This window comes from Pelodiscus sinensis, chromosome 2, assembly GCF_049634645.1.
Source record: "Pelodiscus sinensis isolate JC-2024 chromosome 2, ASM4963464v1, whole genome shotgun sequence".
In the NCBI taxonomy this organism is placed as follows: Eukaryota; Metazoa; Chordata; order Testudines; family Trionychidae; genus Pelodiscus; species Pelodiscus sinensis.
The window spans coordinates 110337932-110362816 of record NC_134712.1 but is presented as its reverse complement, the minus strand read 5'-3'; the positions used below and the strand labels follow the sequence as shown (position 1 = coordinate 110362816).

The 24885-nt window shown below is 41.2% G+C and overlaps 1 protein-coding gene across 1 annotated transcript in view; it reads right to left on the bottom strand.

The window, feature by feature from the left end:
- Positions 1-24885, bottom strand: part of ELOVL2 (ELOVL fatty acid elongase 2) — a 77397-nt gene that overhangs the window by 1161 nt on the left and 51351 nt on the right. Inside the window, exons 4-7 of the mRNA XM_075921261.1 lie at positions 11337-11414; positions 10299-10470; positions 7953-8077; positions 2030-2164 (exon numbers count right to left, since the gene is read on the bottom strand). Coding sequence (XP_075777376.1) covers positions 2030-2164; positions 7953-8077; positions 10299-10470; positions 11337-11414 — 510 coding nt within the window. The remainder of the gene's footprint in view (positions 1-2029; positions 2165-7952; positions 8078-10298; positions 10471-11336; positions 11415-24885) is intronic.

Below are 24885 nucleotides of genomic sequence, written 5' to 3'. Positions count from 1 at the left end.
TGGGTGGGGATGAGCCCCAAATAGCAGAGCAGGGGAGTGTGGGTGGGCGGACTGTGGGCTATGGGGAGGCAATGATTTGGATGTGGTACAGAGATTCTCCTAGCCACACTGATCGTTGATTTCTCCCTTGCATTGGACAAAGATCAGATGTCTGTTGACCTTCTCCCATGAATCAGCAGTCTCTGGTATCTGTGGTATAAGCAACATAGCCCTTGCTCAAGTGGCTTTATTCTTTCCACTCCAGATGTCAAAGCCTGTTCCCATTGAATTCACTTGCAAAACTCCTTGTGACTTCAGTGGGAACAGGATTTGGCCCCAGCAGGAGATCAGGGACTGTGATTTTGATCAATTGCTTATCTGTCCAGAAACAGTTCTCATGCATGCTGTTCTGCCAGGCTGAGTTTGATTGTCCCTCCTGTTTGTCATGCTGAGGAAAATAATAAAGCAATCTATGTACCTAATCTCTACTTTTTATTTTTACACATTTTCATATACGCATATTGCAAATGCAAACTTCATCTAGACTAAAGTCCTCAAACTGTGGTCCAAGAACTCTACTCAGGTGGACAGAGGAAAGGTGATTACATTTTTTTTTAAATAAACTGCTTTGATCCAGAACACTGTACAATAGTTAACTAATGGTACAAACAACATTTGGAAAAATCATTAAGTGGTCCACCGAGGTCTTCAGCAATTTTCAAGGGCATGGAAAAAAGATTGGAAAACAAAAAAATTGAGTTGTGCCACTGATTTGAAGAGGGCTGGAGTCTGATAGATAATTAGACAATTTATCAATCTGCCACTTTATGGTTAACTGATTAATATAGACTGATTAAGAAAGGCTATAATTTTTTTTGTTTTAAAATGTATTTTTCTGTTTTCTATATGGATTTTTTCCATTTAATGTCACTGTTTTTTATTAGGTTTATCTTCTATTTTCCATCAATAAGTTGTGTATGATGGGATATTCCTTCATATTTTCTACATCTATTCTAAATAAGTTTTATTGCTTATTTGCATGTACTTAATTTTTTTCTTTTAATTGGGATAGAGTGGTGGCTTTAATTTTTATAACTCGTCTTTAAAATTAAAGCTTTTAAAAAGTAAGAGCATTCATGATCATTATTAGAATTACTTGTGACATTTCATGTTGTCTATTGCATCTGATGTTTGTCTTGCTTTGTGCCTGCCTTCACTTATGAAACTAAACCTTTTTGTTGTTAGTTCTGATGGACTCAATGAGCCTAATTGCACAAGGAAAATTTGAAGGATTAGTGTCTTCTAGTCTGATCCAGGCAGAGCTGGCCCAAACTACGGGCTGACTGGGCTACCGCCTGGGGCGCCCCATTGTACGGAGCACCATTCGGGGCTGCTGGACTGGGCGGGGGTGGGGCTGCGCATGCGCCGGGCACCCAGGGGCGGCGCTGCGCTCCCTCCAGGCACCCGGGGGAAGCACTGGCTCCTGGGGCGCACGAATGGCTTGGGCCAGCCCTGGATTCAGGGCCTGCTGAATTCACTGAGGTCCTTCTATTGACTGTAGTCAGGCCCTGAAGGCCCAAAAATTAACAATTATTCCATCACTTTATTTCCTTTTCTGTCCTCAAATGCCAATAAAAATAGCAAAGAGCTTGCAGGAAGTACTCAGAACACTGTAGAATTCAGCACTTAGTGAGAATGGAAATGGAATTTCCCTGAGCTAAGGATCACTTAATTTTTTTTTCCACATAGTTTACTACATCCATATTCTGTAACAACTAAAATGATAAAACAAAAACAACAAACATTAAAAAGAAATCTGGCGTATCCTTTCAATAAAGTATTAGCAAAACTTGACTGTATTACAGTTTCGTATGTCATGGATCAGTCTATCTGGCAAAACATTCCACGTTTTTGATAGCTCAGTGTAAGAGAGTATAAATTCAGAAAAAGCTGCACTCATCAGAAAATCATTGGCTCAGAAAATCATTGGCTTAATAAATATAACATGAAATCAGGGCTCAGTATATGATTTTTACGTTCCCCAGCTTACCTTAATATAAAAGTTTATAAACAGAATAACCAGCGTTGCCATGTATGAAGACTGGAACATGAGACAACCAAATGGAAATCCACAAGGCTTCACAGCGGCACTAAGTGTGTGGATAATGGTGAGTAGAAATTGAATCTGTAAAAGATGGTTCAGGCATTTTATTTACATAAATGTAAATGAGACTATTTTTGTTTATTACCATTTTAGACATTTTCAGGAAAGAGGATGGTGACTGTTTAATCAGGCATTTCCTGGGCAATCCTCATATTATAGCTTTTCTGTTGTTGTTCTGAGCATTGTGTTGGGATCATTGTTCTGAGGCTGTCAGAATTATTCTCATGTAAGGTCTGTACTACAGAATGTAAGGACTGACCATTTTATAGATTTTTTTTGAGAACAGATTTTACTTACGAGACTGGATGGCAAACTGGTAGCTAGTCTCTTTTAATGGGATTGTGATACTCCTAGAACACTCTGCCTGCATTAAAATCATGTTTAAGCAGAACCTGAGAGAAACCTCAGGAACATCTGAGACCTGAAGAAGCCCGTCCAGAAAATGATGAAATGCATATTGAAGACTAAATAAGAGGTCTGGGACTACAGGCAGCAGGTAAAGGAGAAACGAGATGGAGAGGGGAGCTGGAAAAGATCTCACTTTTTTGGATTACCAAATGTAGCCTAAATAGCTGGATCATATGACCCTGTCCAACCAACTGAACTGTGCAGTATTCCATGAACCCAATGTACTGTGTGTAGTTTTTTTAGAATGAGGCATTATTCTGTTTTAAGTGTGCAAGAAAACAAGATAATTAAGACACACTCCTGATTCAAAAAATAAATTTACATATTTTCACAAGACCAGTTTAAAGTTTTTTGCTGGTGTCTGTTCTAAAATAATAATAAAGAGCATTCTTTAAAATGCAAATGAGGAGAGAGCCTCCTCCTACCAGTAAGGAATACAGCATGTAACATGTTTTTAATGCAGCACAATTCTTGATGTATTAATGCTGACTTAAAGGCACATGGGTTTGTGTACTGTACCCAGACTAGAGCAGGTTTTTCAAAATCAGAGAATGTTTGTTTTGGGCTCTTGCTTTATGTAATTTTACATTTTCTTATTGTACTAAAGTTATGCTTCCTGCTTTGGAGAGCCTTTGATAATCTACGTAGCAAAGTTTTTTTTCCAAGTCATACAATTTAAAGCTCAATAGGAAAGTTAACTGAGCAGTATATCATTTTAACATCTTATGTAATTAATAGTTTTTACAACTTTTTAATCAGCAGTGCATTTGCCATGATTTCGTAGTGTCAATTTTCTATGAAGCAGGCCATAAATAATGGGATTGGTTTTTATGACCAAAGAAGTTTCTATAAGAAACACTACTGAATGTGTGCTCCCTCATTGAATAATATAGCATACTGTCTACTATACAGAGGCCTATTGTGGTTCACTATGTTAGCAACTCTTAGGCCAGCTCTACTCTGGTGGAGAAAATCAATATAAGATATGCAGTTCCAGCTATGACAACTGCATAGCTGGAGTTGACATACTTTAGCTTTAATTTTCTGGGGTGGCCCCACAACAGGGGGTTGATAGGAGAAACTTCATTACCAGTACCAACAAGGACACCCTCAGTGTCTGATTTAGCAGGTCTTTTCTAGACCTGCTAAATCAAATGCCAAAAGATTGACTATTGCAGCATCAATCTTCCTGCAAGTGGAAACGTGGCTTTAGAGGCAAAGTAGGTGAGTTAATATTTATTTTATTTGACCAACTTCTGTTCATAAGGGAGATAAGCTATCAAGCTTACACAGAAAGTTCTGTGGAGTTTAAAAACATGTCTCTCACCTGGTGAAAAGATATGCACTGATATCATCATATTTGTTTTTAAACAGCAACATGTAATGTATTATTTGATGATTCGTAATCTTATGTAATGTATTAAATGTTACTGAAATGATTACTAAAGTATGTTTGACAGGCCTATCAGGAAGACTTAATAAATAGGTCTGTCCAAGACAAAGGAATAGCTAGTCATCAAGTAAAGACATTTCCATATTAGGTAAACAAAGCTATCAAGCAGGTGAGCAGACAGCTTCTAGCAGGAAAGAGAAACTTTATCTGGTCTGTACAGACAGGGGCTCTGTACCTCAAGTCATAAGCAACTGAATTATAAAATGTATCAAATGAACTGTTTTATGAAAGCCTATGATACACGGGTGATTTTAAAAAGCATTATGGATACTCATTGATAGGACACTGACTACAAAGTCTACTATCAAAGGGAGAAACAGGTCTCTGCCAGACAGGTGGGAATGGCATGGCTATTTACTTATCCCCTGAGTAAAACCTGAGAGTGGTAGAATCAAAGTAATGGAAGTCCCACTTCCATCCTCCCACATATAGGAAAAAACAGTATGAGGTCATTTGGCCTTTTGAAATAAGGGCATTGAACTTCGGAAGATATAAGCAAAGACAGAAGGGATCTTCGGCATCCATCACCTGACAGACACAAGCTGTCTTGCAAGCTGAGAAAAATGGGTCCTTCAACCAACAGAGGTGATGAAACCCCTGGGGACTGACGATAGGTGAGAGAGAGGCTTCTTTAGCTTATGAAGATACTATCTTGTGCTTTGGAAGGTCCTGACTGAGGGAAAAGTCATCCATGGCTGGGGAGAAGGAAGATTTAGTGAGATCAACCATCTTGAACAAAATCTGTACCCGATCAAATTAGTTTCTAGACTTTCAGATGAATATTTTCACTATTATTTGCTTGTAACTATTACACACACTCTTCCTTTTACTCAGCATCACTTAACCTCTGTCCTTTGTTTCTAAATGTATTTTATTTTTACTATAAATCAATCCAGTGCTTTGTTTGAAATTAAATTACAATCTAACATGCTTTGGAGTTCTTGAAAGGATCAACTAACCTTATTTCTCTGAGTGGTCCTGGAGAGGGCCAGACACTGAAGGGTACATGTTTATGGGAAAATTCAAGACTGGGAGTGTGTTGGGGTCACTAAGCTAGTAACTGAGGCAGGTGAAAGCCATCATGAGATGATTGCAGTGCAGGCTGGCTGTGAGAGTCAGAGTTGCTGACCCGGGGTTGCATAGCACTTAGCATTCAGGATGTGACCTGTATTCTTGTAGGTCGGCTGCTGCATCCAGGTTGTGATGAATAGCAGTAGGCAATTTTAGACACCCAGAAGTTACAGGGCAGGTGGTTACACAACCCCATCTGGTCTGGGTTGTGCCCACAAACATGATGTTTTGAAAAAGAATAGTGCATAGCATTATCCCTACATTTTGATGCTTAGCTTGCTCAAACCTGGAAAGAACGGTACACAGTGAACTTCTACTGATAGCAAAAATCAGGCCCATTGTATTTACTTACAAATGCACCCTAAGATCATTATCCTGAAATGAATAAAGGCTATTTTTAATTTTGAAAGGTAGAGATTGGCTGGCAAAAAGTGTTCAATTTTGTCTTTCATGCATACAAGTTAGAATCCACGTTTAAAAAGTGTGACTGATAGAAATTGTACAAGGTTAAAATAATTAACATCAGAATTAAAACATAAGTAGAATCAATATTCTGTGTTTATAAACAACAACAAAAAAACACACCCTGGTTTGAAAATGGCCGTTTAAGTGCAAAACTCCATTTTTCATATTTAGCTTTAGTAATGTAAGCAGGGGCTGAACTACTGCTTGTTATCAGCCAGCTAAAAGGACGGAGCTGCTCTGGGGGTTGGTGTGCTCACTCCAATTGTTTAACTCTGCAAGATAATTAACTGTTAATGGTTGATATGTAAATATAGCTCATGCCAGGAGGAGGAAGGAATCCGAGGTGTGGCTATGTAAATCCAACTCAGCCAGGGCTGATGGAGGATCAGTGTTGGAATGAAATGTGGTATATTGTAAATAATTTGGGGCTGTTGTGGGGGTCACATCATGCTACCCCTAAATGTGGGAACTGTAAAACATTACACCAGTGCTTGCAGGAGAGAGACTATCACTGGAAGAGGCCTGTGAGGAATAAGCCTCCCCCCTTCCAGAGTTGAGTGAACTGAGTTGGGGAGGAAGGGCTAAAGGGCTGGAGTCAGCCTGCTTCATGCCTGCCAGGTGTGAGCTGTAAGACTGGCCCAACCTGTTTCTTTTCCCCTTTTGTTTCAAGGACAGACCTGAAGTAGACTCCAAGAGGAGTCTTTTTGCTAGTCCAGTCGGAGCTGGCATCTTTTGCCAATCTAGGTGGTGGCTAAAGAATTGAAATCACTAAGAGCTGAAATCACTGGTTTGGCCGGGAGCCAGACCCATTGCAGCCAGTGGAATGACCGGCGGGTGGCCAGTAGGAGCGACGGCAGGTGACCAGCGGAGCAGCCGGTGGGAATGGACGGCCGGTAGGAGTGGCAACAGGCAACCAGTGGAGCGGCTGGTGGAGTGGAAGAAGACAGCTGTTGGAGCATGGTGGAGTGGCTCGTGGTAAAGGCTGCAGCAGAACCATATAAAGAGGTGGCGCCGTCAGCATCGGACCACGTAAGGTGCCCCTATCAGCCCCCCTGCCTCCTTTCCACCCAGGCTGGGAGGTAGAACCCTGCAGGCGAACTTTTGAACTCTGGGCGGCACTGACCAGGAACAGAGACTTTTGGGGTGTCAGACTCTGGGAGATTTTGGGATGCTGGACTCCAGAGACTCTTGGGGTGTTGGACTTTGCCCATGGTTTGGGCTATGAGCTCTGTTTGTGGTATTTTCCCAAGTTAATGCCATGTGACTTTTCTCTCTGTTTCATTAAATGTTTCTTTTCTACACTCAGGTACTCTGTGCTTGCGAGTGGGGAAGCATTGCCTCTGAGGCACCCATGGGTGTGTGAATTTCCCAGGCTACTGGGTGGGGGCTCAAGCCGGTTCTGTGTGAGATGGACCCTTAGATATTGAACCCAGCCCTGGTTGCTGCCGGGCCTACCCAGCAGAAGGGTTACAATAATAAGTTTTTATATCATTTCCGTCAAGTTAATGTGTCAGGGTTTTTGCATTTATAAATAGGCTTCATTAAAGAAGGGTTCTACTTTGAAAATGTACTCTCTAAAAAGGGCACCAGGTGGGGGGAGCACACTGATTGTTTCTCAGTGATGCCAGATAACTTCCGAAAACGTTTACAAGTAAAAGCATGTATGTTCATTTTCCTCTTTGTGTGGGTATGTTTAACCTCTGTTAGAACAGACCAGTCAAGATGGATTCTTATTGGCTCATGCATCACCAATAACAACTAGATTTTAAATGTAGAATCTTTAACAATGATTGTGTATCTTGTGTGAGCTAGACCAGAATGCAACTCATTGTCTCAGAACTATATTGACTTTGCAGCTCTAATGGGAATAAAAAGCTATAAAAACAGTGTCAAGTAAGGAGCTATAACTGAATAAACTGAGGGAGTAAGTCTAATTCATAAAAAAAATGCCTTTTGTACATAGTTATTTTCCAAAGAATTTCAAAAGCTTTAAAATTTATACTTTAAAAGCTACAGCAAGCGGATAGTCTATCATCATGCTCAAATAACTTCCTAAGCACATCAGTCATTTTCCACTCTGAGTTCAGTTCAGAATTAAGATAGTATTGAATATATTCCTTATGCAAATGGGTTCTGAAGGCTCTGTTAAGATCCACATTGTTCATTTTAGTGTTTCAAGGCAGAATTTGGCTTTGACAGCAATTTTGCATTTGATTGTACTCAATCCTTGTGAGGTCTTCTCACAAGATTTCTGCTTAAGAATCTGATCTGAAAATGAAGACTTTGGGAGTGAATTTGTGTACAGGAATTTGGATCAGAGGTCCTTCATCCTCTACATTTCAAAAGGTTTATATTCAGGGTTACAGTTTTGTGCCATCTCTTCTAACATAAAGAGAAAATGAAGTAATGTACCAATTGTGCCTGAGTGAGGTATTTCTTCCACCACAGATACTTGCGCATAGAAGGAATGACAGACAATCCATAGTAGGAGTACATGAGAACATGGATAAAACTGTTCAAAGTGGGACCAAAGAAACCTGTAAGAATCCAACCAGGAAAACATTTTATATAGCACTACAAGTAGAGGTGAGATGAAGGACTTTCTACTGGGAAACATCCTTAACATTTACAAGGTGCTGTTTTTAATAATCTACAAGTTGTCTCTCTAGCATACTGCCACTGCACCCAGTAATAATCATCTCTACTCTTTTTTTTCTCATTTCTGGTCAGGGTACTCGGGACTTGCATTGGATTCTACAGGTGAGATTACTGTCCTTCCCCCTCCCTATGGCTGTGGAGTTCTGTGCCGGTCTACCCCAGTTTGATCACTTGTGCCACTCCTTCCCTGACAGGGCTGCCGAGCTTGATTCTGTAACACTAAAGGGGTTGCGCAAGGGCTACTCACAAGCCATGGCACGGGGCATACAGCACTTGGGGTGTTGTCACACGAACTGAGGAGAGTGGCACTAGTGTAATTTTTTTTCCTGCTCGTCCTGGGTTTGTCATGCAGCAGTATCTGTGTACCATGTAGGCTGACCTACCCTCACTCCCTCAGTGCAAACTAAGGCAACAAGAAGGGAATTAACTGTGCTCTGAGCATACTCTAAGTTTAGGATAGGACCTAGCAATCCTCTAACTTGCTGGACCTCATTCCCCTTCCAGAGCTGGGGCAAAGACATCTTAGTTCTGTTTGTACAGGGCCTAGCACAGTGGAGTTGTGATCAATGACTAAGACACCAAAGGGCAAGTGACACACACATTGTAATAGGCTCCTCTTTGGCTTCAAAGCTGCCCTTATTTTAACAAGTCTGACTGAAAGTTTGTAGTTTACTTTACTCTGTGGCTTCCTTTCTGCCTTCTTCCTTTTTATTTTCTAGATTTCAGGCCATGCCTTCTTTGTTCTAAAAATCCTTTGTTGATCTTTTCATTCTCTCTAAGCTCTGTGTGCTCAGCTATTTATATTATCATGTTGCCATAAACAGCAGCCTAGTGCCTGGGGAGGTAAAAGAACATGCACAATTCCCATTGCTAAACACAGCGGTGAGAACTTCACTCTTTGTGCCTGAGTACAATTCGTTTACTCTAGGGCAAATTCTGTGGCTCTAATTGAGGAAAATCTTTAGACTTCAGTGAGTGCTTTGCTTGCTGAAGGACTCCTGAATTTTGTATAGATTGACATAACTTTCCCTTCTGAGGGATGTGGGAACCAAAGCTTAAAAACAAAGTTAAAATATTAATTTTCTTTTCAACTTAGATGACAAGGCTACAGGAAAAATTCACTCCATTTCTCCAGTGACAAAATTGTACTAGAAACAATTCTCCACTTTAAGCCAGAATGCAGAGAGCAGTCTCTAACTAGCATTAGATACCTTGGGTATTGGAGGAGACAGTGAGAGTGACAATTTCCAGTCAAGATGAATGTGATCTGATAATAGCAAATTTCACAATATAATTATTATTCCTGACTTGATGTGCAGAGAGAGGGGGAAGGCCAATTTTCTGTCACACAGACATCTGGTTTCACTTGGATAAAATGCATGTTACTCTGCATCCCTGTGACTTGCTGCCACCTATGCATTCAAATCTCAGAACTTCAAAATGAGACTTTAACATGAACCAAATTCATGAATGTAGAATTGGTTATTCAAAGAAAGGAGTGTTTTTAAGGCACAGTGAATGTGTTACATTTATACTGCCAAGTACAGGGTGTAGTTTTCCATCAGTTTTACAACAGTGTCACTCCATTACACTTCAGTAGAGTTAATTCTCATTTACTTGTGTGCAACTGCGAACAAACGTAATACCATGCTTTGCTAATAGCCCCGGCCTTATGTGAGGTTAAGGTTGAATCCTCTTCCCATTGAAATGGATGGGAATTTTGCTACTGCCTTTAAGGGGACAGGTCACAGGCAGTGAATTTTTGTTTGCCTGCCCATGCTTTATACTATAATACCCCGGACTAAATCATGGCATTACTCATCACTGTTATATCTGAGCCTATGGAATAGTTTGGTGGCCTGATAGTGATTCTGAGCCCTCACAATTCTAATAGGAGCAGCAGGTGTTCGCCACCTTTAAAAATAAACCCATATGACAATATACTCCCCTTGATTTTGTGGGTATTTGTGAATAATTCTGCAAGTAGCTAATATTGCTAGTAACATGCTTTGCCATGCATAGCTGTGTGCAAATTCTCTACAGCTAGAGGTGATTACAGCTCCTTTACATACCACTGAGAAAATAAATCAAAACACTTACTTTGTCCACAAGGTATCCAGTTCAGAACACACCACCAAATGTTAAACATAGTGGCATGATGATATACATGAAGGAAAGTAATTTGACTATTTTTCTTCCTCAGTACAAAGAAAATAGTGTCTGTGAATTCAATTGCTTTGGAAAAATAATACCACCACAACACCTTGGCCACCTGTATGAGAGAGAGAAATAAAGGGCTGTTTGTTTACTAGGTGAGAGAGTTGACCGAGGCCAGGTCTACACTGAAGGGGAAGGTGGAATTAAGGTATACAACTCCAGCTACATTAGTAACATAGTTTGCGTCTACGTTTGAGTTTCTATGCCATCTCCACAGAGGGAGGCTGATGGAAGCAAATGTTGCCATTTGCTTCCCTTACTCCTCATGAGGAGTAGAAATAGTGGTGCGGATGGGGGTGCCCTTTGAGTTCGATTTTGCGGGTCTGTCCCAGACACGCTAAATCGAACTCCAGAAGATTGATCAAGCCAGCATCAATCTTCCACTTAGTGAAGATGTGACCTGAGAATTTGGAACAGTCAAGGACAAAACATTTGAATTTAAGGTGTGTAAGACTAGAGATGAGCCAAAGTTGCAAAATATGGTTCAAACATTCCCCAAGTTCAGGTTGGTTCAGGCTCTAGTTTGGACCTACAAGAAATTAAATGTGCATGGACAATTTCATCGTTGGTTTTTAAATAAATGATGATTTCCTTAGAAAATATTTCCATTTTGTACTGGCATCTCTTCTGATAATGCAGTGCCAAATGAGTCAGAAATATTGGACATAGGCTTTTGTAACAGCCTTTCCAGAAGAAAAATGTACCTCTCACAATGTTCTCTATACTGGGGAATGAGGACACTTGCAACCTGGATCAGCATCTATATACATCCCACTCTATAGCAACCTGACATAAGATCATTTGAAAAAATCCTAATGCTAAAACCTAAATAGGCCAGTGATGCAAGGGAATTGTACCACAGCATATTGTAGGAATAGACCATTATATCTTTTAGTTACTGAGTTGATGTTTCTGCCTCACCCGGATATCAGCTTCTCCTGCGCTGACAAGGTTCTGACACTGTAAGTTATAGCCGCCTTCCCAGCTGGAGAGAATAAGCTAGAACAAAACACACACAGAAAATCACTCAACAAAAGTATTCATTCATATCCCCCTGTGCTTCCGTTCAGCGTTTCAGTGGAAATGGCCCAGAATTTGTGCCACTGCCGATTCATCCCACGAACAGATGCTATTGAAACAGTCTATTTGCATATATGAAAATAGGATTCTGTTCTAGAATTAAAAGGTTAGAAGGTGGTGATGGAAATGCACAATGCAACAAACTCTTTGCTGAATTTGAAAGTTCAAACCTATTATAAGTTATCTTTAACAGGAGTTTGAAACCTGCAATTCTTTAAGAAATCATGTGCATTTTTTGTAGAGAGCCTATGTTTTGAAGGGAGCTCTTTTATCTGACTCGTGCAGGGCACTAGGAGAAGTGTTAAACAGATTACCGGTGCAGCCAATATCCTTCCCTGTTCTTCCAAACACACTAAAACTGTGTTTGTGCTGGGGGAAGACGGAGAGGATGTATGTTTTCCCTCTCTCTCTCTCTCTCTCTCTGTCTGTCTCTCTCTTTATCCAATGAGAAGAGAAAACATATTATATTGAATGAAGTGGCAAAGAGCCTTCAAATAATTCCACAGGAGTACCCTAATGCTGCACTAAGGTTGTATGTGAATTTGTGATGAGTTTAAGATCATGCAACACTACAAAACAAATTTAACAATGCAAAGAGTGTCACTGGTGATTATTTTGTGGGTTTGAAAGTCCACATCAGGGAAAGTGAGTGGATCTCTGTCAAAACTAAGGGTACATCTAGACTACATCTGTTTGTTGGAAAAAGCTACTCAAAATGTGTTCCACATTTTGAGTAGCTTTTTCCAATACTTTAGTTGGAAGAGGCTTTCCCAACATTTGGCCCATCTAGACTGGGCCAAATGTCAGGGAAAAAAACCCTCTTTTGAAAGCCCCTTCTTCCTTGTAGAACAAAGAATACAGGGGCTTCCGAAAGAGTGTGTTTGCTCTTCTGCAAAAAAAAAAAAAAGCGGAAGAACAAACACATTCCCTGGACGCAGGGAAGTTTTTTGGGACATGTCTGGTATCCCGAACCCCCCCTGCAGTTTAGCCAATTCCTAAGACTAGACAAACCTACTCAGGCTGAAACACCTCTTTATGGAGATACAGCCACCTACAGACGCTTGCATATACTGGATTTTCAAGAGACTGTCAAAGCAAAGACTTTTGGATAAATGAGCTGAATTTAAACTGATTTAAGGCCTTCCTTCCAAAGGAGGGAGTCCAATTCTTTTGGAACGACTGTTGCTGACCAGAGCCCTTGTTGGTTTTGGTGGAGTGATCTCTGGTAAGCTTACTACATCCATATAGAACCTTCTATTGTTCTTATTATGTTTGCTCTGTAAAACTTTCACCTTAAGAATAAATGTACTTGCTTAGAAAGAGTTGTGTGGTAATGTATAACCTAGGGCAATTATTCTGTTTATAGTCTTTTAGGACACAGCAAAGTGCAGACACAGAACACTATTTAGGTCATTGGCTTGCTGGGGAACTCTGTGTAGGCAGAGAACTAGGAAATCTGTAAAAACCTTGCTAGAAGGGGGGAGAGAGTCAATCCAAGAGAGGTAATGGCTGAGGAGTCAGGAACCTAGAGCCGGTGTCCTTGCTGCATTGCACAGGGAATACAAGTTCTCTTGTGCTGACTTGTGACATAGACTGCAAAATCTGGCCATTGGAAAAGCATCTCTGAAGTAGCAATGTGGTTTGTTGATTGATTGCATGGGTGGGGTGGAAGAATGAGGGGGGAAAACAGTTGCTTGTTTCCCAGAGAATTGTTTTTCTTCTTTCTGAAGAGCAAGCTGAGGTAAAGTTTGTGTTTTGAGGCATGCTGCCACTTACTGAAGGCTATCTCTGCCTTCGATCAACTTTAGGTGCTGTTCAGGAACCACACTTCCTGTACTCCAGTAGGCAGTAAAATGACAAGAACTGCTGAGTATTATATTGACTTTTGCTGCCACAACCGACATGGATATGCCCTATGAAAAACCCTTTACTCAGTGATTGTCAGCATCTCTTGTTCCACCACAGGAGGCATAAGGCCATGTTTCCTAAACTGTGCATACAGGCAAGTGTAACATACTTATTATATAGATATATACATGCTATACAGCTAATTCGTATTTTGCAAATTAGTTTGCTAATGAAGTTTAAATAGCTATTCTGTCTGCAATGAGAGAGTTGTGTATGGATGAAATAATTGCTATTCCCATTGGACATTCAAGGAACTGTGATGTAATGTCTTATTCAATCAGTGGGCGAAGAAACAAAAATACCTCGGTCTTTTAGCTCTACTGTTCCATGATGTTCCGTCATAACAGATTGTTTTGTGGAAGGTGAAAATAGCCTTACTTTATTTGTGAAAATGACCTTTATACAGTTTGTTTCATCATAACACGCCCGTTTACTAGTGAGAAACCCCAGGGGCTCATTCTGTGTACTTACAAGGGTTTAAAAAAATAATGGGAACCATAAGAAAAAGGCTTCTTAATTCTTTGGCAAACCCTTCATTTACATTTCTTGGCTCTGCAGTCCAGTGTTGTGTACGCTGCAGCTTATCCCTGAAACAGAATAGAGGGATTCTACAAAATACTGTTATTTCCAGTACAGAACTGTAAAAATCCAAAACTGAAGAAAATAAACCTTCGACCTTACAGTAAAGTTAACCTATGTGAGAACTTAAGTGTTTCACAACAGCCCCAGAAGACGGATAGTGAAATAGATCAAAAGGGAGATTAGTGGCTTGTTTTTCAGAGGTGACAATGAAATATGGTGGCTTACGATATATGGAAATGATTTTCTTCAGTGACAGGATCCAACAGCTAAGCAGCTTGCTATTTTTCCCCAACAAAAGCTTTTCTGCTTTAGCTCAAGCGGTACAGGCTTGTCCTCCTTAAGCCATAGGTTTAATCCTCATTGTCAGCTGTTTCTGTGGTCACATTTCATTACCCTGGGTCCCTTTCGGGTCCCATTGATTTCACCTCTGAAAATCAGTCCACAAATGATTTAGTCTCTGATCACAGAACTCAAATTTCTTGACTGCTGGTCTCTAATTAGTCACAAGCATATATCACCTGGAAAAGCAAAAAGCACTTTGTATTGCTTTGGCTTAGGCAAACAGAGCTTTTAAATCTCTTAAGGATGCTCTCTGTTGTAACTGTCCTCATTTTTAATATATTTTATTTTAAGGAGAGAGAACGGTTTTATAAAATATTATATAACTTATTGAAATGTTTTAATCAATGATGTGTCAGTGAAACCAGATTGTCCTCGACTCCATCATCACCTACTTGATTTAAATAAAGTCTCCAGAAACATTTGAAACCCATGCAAGGTTGTGAAACTCAAAGAAATAGAAACTGAATTGGTTGCATTGTTCAGACTGAATGAAGTTCAAACATAAACCAATGCCAGTAAGGATGAAAATTAAATTGAAATTGTTTCCAAAATTTCAATTTTATATAATCTAAAGCACAGGTAACTAGAAGAGGACATGGTTCTTATAAATAAGTATCAAAAAGTCTCACACTGTCCCTTTAATTTTAAAAATATCAAGTACCTACAGCCAAAAGAAGCCACTAAGTATCTGCTGTGCTGCGAGAATGGGTGTTAGAAAAGTGGACTGATGCAGTGAAAATGATTAAATACTTCTCCTGGTCTTTGCTGTAGGGTTGTTTTAAAGGTGGGGTGGGGAGTGAGGAAGATGTTGGAGGGGAAAGAAGATTTCTCCCTCTTTTAGAACAGTCCAAATACCACTAGTCTTGTTTACAATGGGTGCTAGAGGGTAGACTGGGGCTCTGTCAAGACCGGTGTGGGCAACAATTTTTTGCCAGGGACAACTTCAGAAATTTTTGAAGTGGTGCCAGGCTGCACTGGAAGGGGCAGGGCCTCAAAAGGAAGGGGTGAGGCCAGGATGCTTTGGGCTTCTCCACCCCCAGACCATAATTGGTCTGGGGGTGGGGGAGCCTCTTTGCTCCCCCTTCTCACTAAGCACCCATGCCCTTGGTGGTGGGAAGAGACGTCCCGTGCTCCCCCACCCCCAGGCCAATCAGGGCCTGGGGAGCATGTGAAGCCTCCTCCCGCCCTGCCAGGAGTGTGCTCCTGGCAGGGTGGAGGAAAGTTCATGCGCTTCCCCCACCCCCAGGTCCTAATCGGCCTGGTGGCGGAAGAGCGGAGGAGTGGCAGGGCCTCTGCAGGCCAGATCAACCCACTTATCAGGCTGGATCCATCCCACCGAGACCCTTTTACCCACCCCGGTCTAGACTATGGAGTTTTCCCAGGATACCAGAAATATCCTGGAAAAACTCCCCACGTTCAGGGAATGCATCTGCTCTTCCAACATTTTTTGCGGAAGAGCAGACAGGCTCTTTTGGAAGCCCTGTTTTCTTCATTTTATGAGAAATGAGGGCTCTTCTGAAAGAGGAGGTTTTTCTGAAATTTGTCCCTATGTAGACGGGCCAAATTTCGCAATAGCCTCTTCCGAAAAAACAATCGGAGAAAGATATGCGAAGTGCGGCGTGCAATTTGCATACCTTTTTCTGAAAAAAAGTGGCAGTCTAGACGTAGCCTGGGACCATTGCCTAGCCTATCCAGCTGGAGGAGGACCCCTCACAAATGTCTGGTGCAGCTGAGTTCACGCAACATGTGCTGCTGAAGAGCTTCGTTTCCCATGTCTTGTATTCTACCATGTGCCTCCAGGAATTGTGTTCTCTGGCCTGTGCCCACTAACTCCTCTCACATAAAAGGTCACATGCAAAAGAGGGTGGGAAATGACCCACAGGTCTCAGATATTTTACTGCAGTGGTAGCCTCGCATTTTCCCCTTAAAGAGAGGCGGGGCTGCCAGCATTGTAGAGAAAGAAGAGGGCATAGTCAGCAAGATTCTTATTGGGCTACTCTGTGGGAAAACTAATAGCAGTTAAGACCTTTGCCTCACACTCTACTGCAGCATTCCTCTCTCTTATCACAGCACTCTGCCCTGGTATGCTGGTACTGGCTGGCTCTGTCACCTTCCTGCTGACACCCCCTTTGGGATTTTTTGATGAACAGCACGGTGGGAGTCAGAATACCCAATAGTAAATTACAGTCCTCTGTACAGAGACCGTACTGCACTGACTGGAGAGTCACTGACTGGAGAGTCCCTAACTTACCAATCATCCCTCCTGCTAACTTACCAATCATCCCTCCTGATCATATAGAGGTGCATTTGGCAGAAGCAATTCTTTGGTGGGGAGGAACACTTGTGCCTGGTTGCTTTTCAGTGCCACCTCCCTCAATGCCCTTGCTAACCGTTTCCCATATCCAGGGGTGCCGACAGACTTGCCAGGTCCCCAGGAAAGGTGGGAGGGACTGGCTCCATGCTTTCCCAAGGGATGAGGCCTCGGGTGGAAAGGGCGGGGTTGGGAGCAGGCAGCCCTCAGAGCCGCACAGAGAATATCACATGGCATTCCAGTGGTGATTTAAAGAGCTCGGGGTCCTGACCGCTGCTGCTCTCCAAAAGCCACTGGCTCTTTTGAATGGCTGGGCCCCAGGGTAACTGCTCCCTTTGCCCCGCCCTGCACAGATACAAAATTGGTATCTGCAGCCACAAAAATGATCTGCAGTTATCCACAATTACATCAGTAGAAGTGGATACCCATGTATCTCTGCAGACTTGCAGGATTCTAAATACAAAAATCTTTACCTACATCCATACCTACAAAAATGAGCTGCGGATATTTGTATCCTCATTTGAGGATGCGGATACCTGTGACTATATAGCAGATATCTACAGATTTGCAGGGCAGTTTATATGAACCTGAATGGGTACATCTGGTTTTTGGATAGACAAAAAAGTCTTCCTGATAAGCTTTTAAAAATTAGCTAATTAATCATTACTTTGTCATTTCAAAGGTTCTGTAAGAACTTTAGTTGTCACCTTGCCTTTGACTGGCAAACAGTACGGCTATGTCTAGACTACATCCCTTTTTCGGAAAGGGAGGGATCCCTTTTTTTATTTAATGAGGGAGGGATAAGGGATCTTTTAGAAAAGGCTTTATTTTTTGAAAGATCAGCGTCTAGACTGACGCTTTTCTCCAACAAAGCTCCATGCTGAAAAAAGCGGCAGCCATTTTTATGCTAATGGAGCGTGGGAGATTTGAATCCCTGCTTCATTAGCAATTGCGATACGTCTAATTTACATCCCTTTTCCGAAAGGGATGTAGTCTAGACGTAGCCATCAAGTCTAAGGCTGGAGTAAAAGAATCTCATTTGAGAAAAGCATTTTGAGTAGGATATAGCTTTACTAAGGATGACATTTGGAGTTCCAGTGACAAATTTATTTGGGTGGATCAAATAAATGCAACTAGCTTAGCTAGAGTTTTAACCACGAACATTGCTAATGCAAACAAGAAGGAAGTAAGTATTGCAACTGCTCATAATATTTGTTGTTTTAATAAGGCTCCTCCAGTTGCTGGAATAGTGAAACAGTCTTTCACCTTTACTAATAAAGAATTAGATCTTGCAACTAGAGTGAGAGGGCTGCACACTTGTATCCAGTTGCAAGATTTGACCCAAAGGTAGAAGATAAAGCTTCAGTGGGAAGGAAGATTCTACTCTTTCTTACAGCTCTTCCCCTTTCCTTTCTTTTGAAGGAATTAAAGATGCTCCCCATTTTTTTCTCATTGGTACAGGTTTTTGGTTTTTGGTTATAATTATGTCACTTTGAGTCCAGTGTAACCAACTCTTGTGACTTTTTTTATCATGAATCTTGCATTATTTCAGGCTTAGTTAAATCCTCAGCACCTGTAGTCCCTTTCCTCCCCATCCCAAGACCCAGTCCAATTTCAGCTGTGTTGCGCCATTCACTAAGAATGAATAGTCCTGTGATACCATAGAGACTAACAAAATATAATATCAAGAGCTTTGTGGGTAAAACTCACTTTATCAGATGATGAGCACAAGTCAGACTTTTTTTTAACAGCCAGAAGGTTGGACTGGAAATTGGTTGTGTGTGCCTTGATTTCTAGTAAAAACTCCTTTCACTTCACCTTTGATCTTTTAATTTTCTCTTTCAAGTGGCCTACCTGCCATCTTGTTTCCTTAAGGGAATAGACATGATGTCTCCTCAGCTATGGATGGTCATTCTGCTTTCTGAAATAGGTATGCCCCCAAAGAATCCCAGTCTTAGAAACTAACAGATCTCTTCTGGATGTTTTTAAAGTGTGGCTGGTAGGTATGGTGCTGAGGGGAATGCATGTGGAATCTGCAACTGCTCACACATAGTAAGGGGTTCAATCAGTCCTCCCACCAGGGTTATGACTGCTGTTTTTATATTTATTTGATTTAGCTTCTGTGCCTCAGTATCCCCCTACATGATGTGTCCAGTGTTACAAAGTAAGTCAGTAGCAGACCAGGTATCCTGACAAAACCACTAGACTTATTCCTTTCCTTCCTGTGTAGTTGAAACCACACCATATTATTTACATGTATTGCTGTAGCAGCCTGAGTCTCCTATCCAGGGTGCACCTAGGAAGAAAAGTCCCTGCCCTAAAACACGTTCAGGTACTGTGAGTCTCTCAGACATTAGGGGGAAAGGTATAGTGGAGGGCAACCAAAATGATTAGGGGGCTGGAGCACATGATCTATGAGGAGAGGCTGAGGGATTTGGGCTTATTTAGTCTGTTGAGAAGAGTGAGAAGGGATTTGATAGCAGCCTTCAACTTCCTGAAGGGAGGTTCCAAAGAGGATGGAGAGAGGCTGTTCTCAGTAGTGATGGATGGCAGAACAAGGAGCAATGGTCTCAGGTTAGTGGGGGAGGTCTAGATTGGATATTAGGAAAAACTATTTCACTAAGAGGGGGGTGAATACTGAAATGGGTTACCAAGGGAGATGGTGGAATCTTCATCCCTAGAGGTTTTTAAGTCTTGGCTTGACAAAGCCCTGGCTGGGTTGATTTAGTTGGGATTGGTCCTGCTTTGGGCAGGGGGCTGGACTCCATGACTATGATTCTATGAAAGAGGAAGAAGGGCTAAGGAAATAAGTTTTTTCCTAAATGTGATCGTTTTCTCTCTTTCTCCAGGAAATATTCTATAAAATATTCTGCCTTCCTGGCAGCCTCTACCTCGACGTAGTGTCCATGTCCTATTGCTTCACTTTGTTTAGGTAAAGGGTCACTTTGGAGAGGGAAGATTCATATTGCCATGTGAACATGATACTAAACCATTCTCCCTAACTGCAACAGCCTGATCAATGTGTGTTTGGGTTTTTTTTTAAAATTTATCATTGCAGCTCAGTAATTACTAGGCTTCCACTATAGTACGAACATATATACATCTTTATGCAGAATCTTAAGTACAAGAATAATGGGAGCAAGCTCACAGTGACAGCTTTGTTACAGAAATCTAACTCCTGCCTGTTTCAAAAGAGTAATTGTGGTGAAGTTAGGTCAGTACATACTCACTGTGGCGGCAGGTCATGCCATGCCAGAAATCTCTCCACTGGCTAAATGCAACAAAGTAACTATTGGAGTTTAATACATCATTGGATCCCTCTTGATGGGATTATAGCCACATAATCACAACTTTCTCATGCATTATCCTATAATACTAGATTAGCAGAGAGAGAATCATATGTACTTACTGAACCACAACACTGATAATTTTTATATGGGCTTCTTTAAAAGTGGATTTCTGGACTGGAACAGTTGCTTTTAGCTGTGTGGGTGAGCAATTAGGAATGCTGCCTTGCAAGCTTCCCATGCATGGTTTCCTAAATGAGCACATGTCCAACAGCCACAGGTGCAGAACATGACAGAGAGAAGACGGGAACTGCATCCAAGCATAATAATTACTGGAATTTTTAAAGGACTTCCCTATTGACTACTGACTCCAGATTCCCTCTCCAGCATGCTCTTTCTTGTTTTCTTTGATAAAGCCCTTCTGAAAACACAGGCTCCTACAGTATATCCTGAGCTTTGAAAGAGCTAACACAGATATTGGACTTGGCACTTACACTGGGAATAAAAGGAAGCCACAGCTAGCTCTATTTAAGGTGATGTTGGGACCATTTAGCTTCTGACAAGGAGCATTATGCATCATATATATAAACTTTTAAAAAGTCATTAGAAGATCCCCAAGGCAGAAATGAGTGTGAGGGAAGGTGAACGGGGGTAGAGAGAAAATGGGCAAGCAGAAGAAGGGATAGGGAAAAACCAAGAGTGGGAAACAGAAAGCAGAGAAGGAAAGAGAGGCTCAGAGGAAGAGGTGAGAAAAATAATCTCAGAAATGGAAGCACCTTGAAGTCAAATCAACCCTGAAGTCAAGTGCAGTCCCCTGCACTCATAGACTGAATTACTTCAATAGGAATACACAAGGGCTGTATCTACACTGGGCCACTTATTCCGGAAAATCAGCCGCTTTTCCGGAATAAGCTGTGAGCTGTCTACACTGGCCCTTGAATTTCCGGAAAAGCAACGATGCTCTACTGTACAAAATCAGCCGCTATTCTGGAAAAACTATTCTGCTCCCGCTCGGGCATAAGTGCTTATTCCGGAACACTGTTCCGGAAAAGGGCCAGTGTAGACAGCCCAGTAGTCTTTTCCAGAAAAAAACCCCGATCGGGAAAATGGCGATCGGGGCTCTTTTCCAGAAAAGCGCGTCTACATTGGCCACAGACGCTTTTCCAGAAAAAGGGCTTTTCCGGAAAAGCAGCCTGTCAATGTAGACCAGGGGTGTCCAAACTTTTTTCAAAGAGGGCCAGATTTGATGAAGTGAACATGCGTGAGGGCCGACCATTTTGCCTGACATTCTTTGAACCATTAAATTTAAACGCAAATTAACTATTTTATGCGACGTTTATTGCAAACGGCATACTTTTCATTTCGTCACATGGATGACAAATCTAAACAGGTGTTAAATCACTCTGCCTTTCATATCTCAAGGCCAGATGAAAAAAAAATCCAGGAAGCTGAAATATGTCAGGAACATTGTAAAGTACATTACATATTATTGGTAATAAAGGTTGTCTGTCAACTTTTAAGTTCAAAAAATATGAACAGGAACATAACACCAAGTATACATGTTGTGTCCAAATATATTTATAACTGATTTAGACCAACTGACATTACCTGAGATTTTACAATGTATTCATCTCAATACATATGGATTCGTTGGGGGCCATAAAAGATAGATATTGCCAAATTACCTGGGGGGCCGTATTAAACCGGAACACGGGCCGCAATTGGTCCGCGGGCCGGACTTTGGACATGCCTGATGTAGACGCTCCTTTTCCGGAAAAACTGAACACAGAATAGTATTCCGTTTTAAGCATTTCCGGAAATTCATGCCAGTGTAGACACAGCCAAGGTGTCAAGTGGGTTCCTACTCTGGTTGCTAGCCAGGACTAAAGGGTGTAATGCTGTGACCTATTAGCATACTAGCTAGATTAAAGCTAGCGGGGTACTCCTATCCATGTTACAACCACACTATACTACAATCCTCTTCCGCAAGAGGAAATGCAAATGGAGTGCTCATTTGCCTATGTCACGCTGTCATTTACATTTCCTCTGATCACTTTTGCGCAAGAGGTTTTTGTGCAAAAAAGCACTTTGTAGATGGCTCCTTTTTGCGCAAGAGCTAGAGCACACTTTCTCTGGAGAGGAAATACCTGTTTTTCTTCTCATTTGAACAGCAGTTTGTTGTAAATATATTTAAAAAAATAAAAATTTTTGTGGTTCTTGAACAAATAGAGAGATCCAATGGTATGGCCATCCACTGATCAAAAACTTCAGGAAAAATAGTCCAGAATAAATATGGATTGTCCAAGGTTAGTCTACAGTCTTCAAAGCAGTGTCTGTATCCAAGGATCTGAGACTGATTGAGCATGGCGGCTGAACTACCTCTCAGCCCTGGGGGGTAGTCTCATTAGAATGAGGTTGAGACCTACTGGAGGGGCAGAGAAAGAAGTGTGCACTTTACTACTCCACTGCAAAAGATAAGCAGAAAAAAGATCTTTAATCCCTCTTTTGATACTGAATAAATCCTGAACAAAAAATGTATTTTAAGGTCTTAGATATGCTTTCTGGGTGCAGAGTTTACACTTCCAGAACTGTGTAATCAAATCCCTGCATGTCTAGATAAAATTTTACCCTATGTATCCATGGAAGTGTGTGTCTATGGAGGTTGCCTATTTTTAGATGTGTCTCAAAGAATTACAGTACAATCCAAGGTTTTGGATAGGAAGCTAAGAAGCAGTGCAGCTAGGACTTAAAGCTTGCTGCCCATGTGTTCTGAACACCTCAAATACTCTGCTGTCAGGACAACTGTAAACTGTTTAAGGAGGCAATGTAGGTTAGGTAGACCAGCCTGAGATTAGGGATCACAGATTCCTGAGTTCTAATCCCAGCACTACTGCTCGCTAACTATCTGGTGTTTATAAATTACATAACCTTGCTGTGCTTCACTTTCCCCATGTTTTAAAGGAGTAATAATGCCTTAATTTAAAAAGGGGGTGGGGAATGAGGATTAATTAGTGATATTTGCAAATAACCTTGAAGATGTAAAGTGCTGTGTAAATGTAACCCAGAAGGCTTTACAAGAGATATAGAGAATAGCTGTTTTTGCATGTGACTCTGTGGTATCAGTAAAATAATAGCAATTCTGCATTTGAAAAGTTAATTGTATTTGATTTAATATCAAACTGCCTTTGGATACCTGATACAATTCCCACTGAAGTCAGTAATAGTTGAGCTGTATATCAGGGCATTGTCTTATTGAGGAAAGGGGTGAATTATCATGCTGTGCCTAAAATAGGTAGCTCAAAAGTTTTGTCTTTCCTGTTAAACACATTAGCTGCGTCTAGACTGGCAAGTTTTTCCGCAAAAGCACTTGCTTTTGCAGAAAAACTTGCCAGCTGTCTACACTGGCTGCTTGAATTTGTGCAAGAACACTGATGATCTCATGTAAGATTGTCAGCGTTCTTGCACAAATACTATGCGGCTCTCATTCGGGAAAAAGCCCTCTTGCGCAAATGCTTTTGCACAAGAGGGCCAGTGTAGACAGCTAAAAACTGTTTTGCACAAAAAAGCCCCGATGGCGAAAATGGCGATCGGGGCTTTCTTGCGCAAAACCGCGTCTAGATTGGCACGGACGCTTTTCCGCAAAAAGTGCTTTTGCGCAAAAGCATCCATGCCAATCTAGATGCTCTTTTCCACAAATGCTTTTAATGGAAAAACTTTTCCGTTAAAAGCATTTGCGGAAAATCATGCCAGTCTAGACGTAGCCATTGAATTTATTTCACAGGAACAACTGCTACTGAAAACAGCAAAGTCGGTCACTGAGATCTCCTAACTCAGCTCAAGAAAGAACAGCCTGAGAAAGGAACAAAAACCATGCAGTGTTCTCACCCCCATAGAAACAGTTTTACATTTAGTGCACTGTTGTTTTCTGTTGTGTCCTCAGTGACCTTTCACTCACTATGGGAAATTATTTTAAATGCAGATTTCTCTCTTCCTCTCCCCTGACATGCCCTGACAGAAAGTTTTCTCCTATTACTCCTATTTTATGCCTATTATCTTCCATATGGCCTTGATCCTATAAAGTTCCAAGTACTATCAACTCTCCCATCAATCAGTAGTGCTCCGCAGCTTACAAGATGGTGGTCTTCACAGAAATAAATGCAGTTGTATAATGCATCCTGGAATTTATCTTTTGTGGAAAGTGGGACCTCCATTTCCCTCTCCTTAGCCCACACTAGTGTCAGTGAAGGCTGCTTTGATCACTTGCTGGGCGGAAGGGATGATCTCTCAGGTTCCACTTATTCCAGGCTCAGAACACTTTCACAAAGATCTGAATTCTGAGCTCTAGTACTGCACTGTCACTAAAGTGCCAGGAGAGCCTCCAGGAGGTCTTTTATACACTAAAATCCCACAAAGTTGCCCTCTTCATAACTTGAATTAAAATTGCTCTCCTCTCTCTGCTTCTCAGCTAAGATTTAGCAGGGAATATCAGTATTTCTTAAACTGTGTTCCGTGACACACTGGTGTGCCGCAAGGCAGTTGGAGGTGTGCCATGGAGAACAACAGAATTCAAAATGACCCTTAAAGTTATTTTTGCTCAATAATTTTCCCCTGATCCTTTTTTTTTTTTTTTTTTGCTCAAGAAAAAATCCTTAGTGTTCCTCATGAAAAAAAAAATTGTTCCTTAGTTTTTAAAAGTATTTCTTAAACTGGGGTATATGGACATATGAGGCCTTCTCTAAGGCTTTATTTTTGCAATAAATGAATTACTTGTTTATTTGTAATATTTTACTGCAGCACATTATGATGGAAATAATAAATTTCAGCTACCAAAATAAACAAAATCTGTTTTGAGAGAAAGTGTCCCTTTTTTCATTTAGCTTGTTCACTACTGTACCAAATTCAAATACTGTGATCATTTTTCCAATCATTAGTTGCAATCTGTGAGGTGCACAGTAATCCC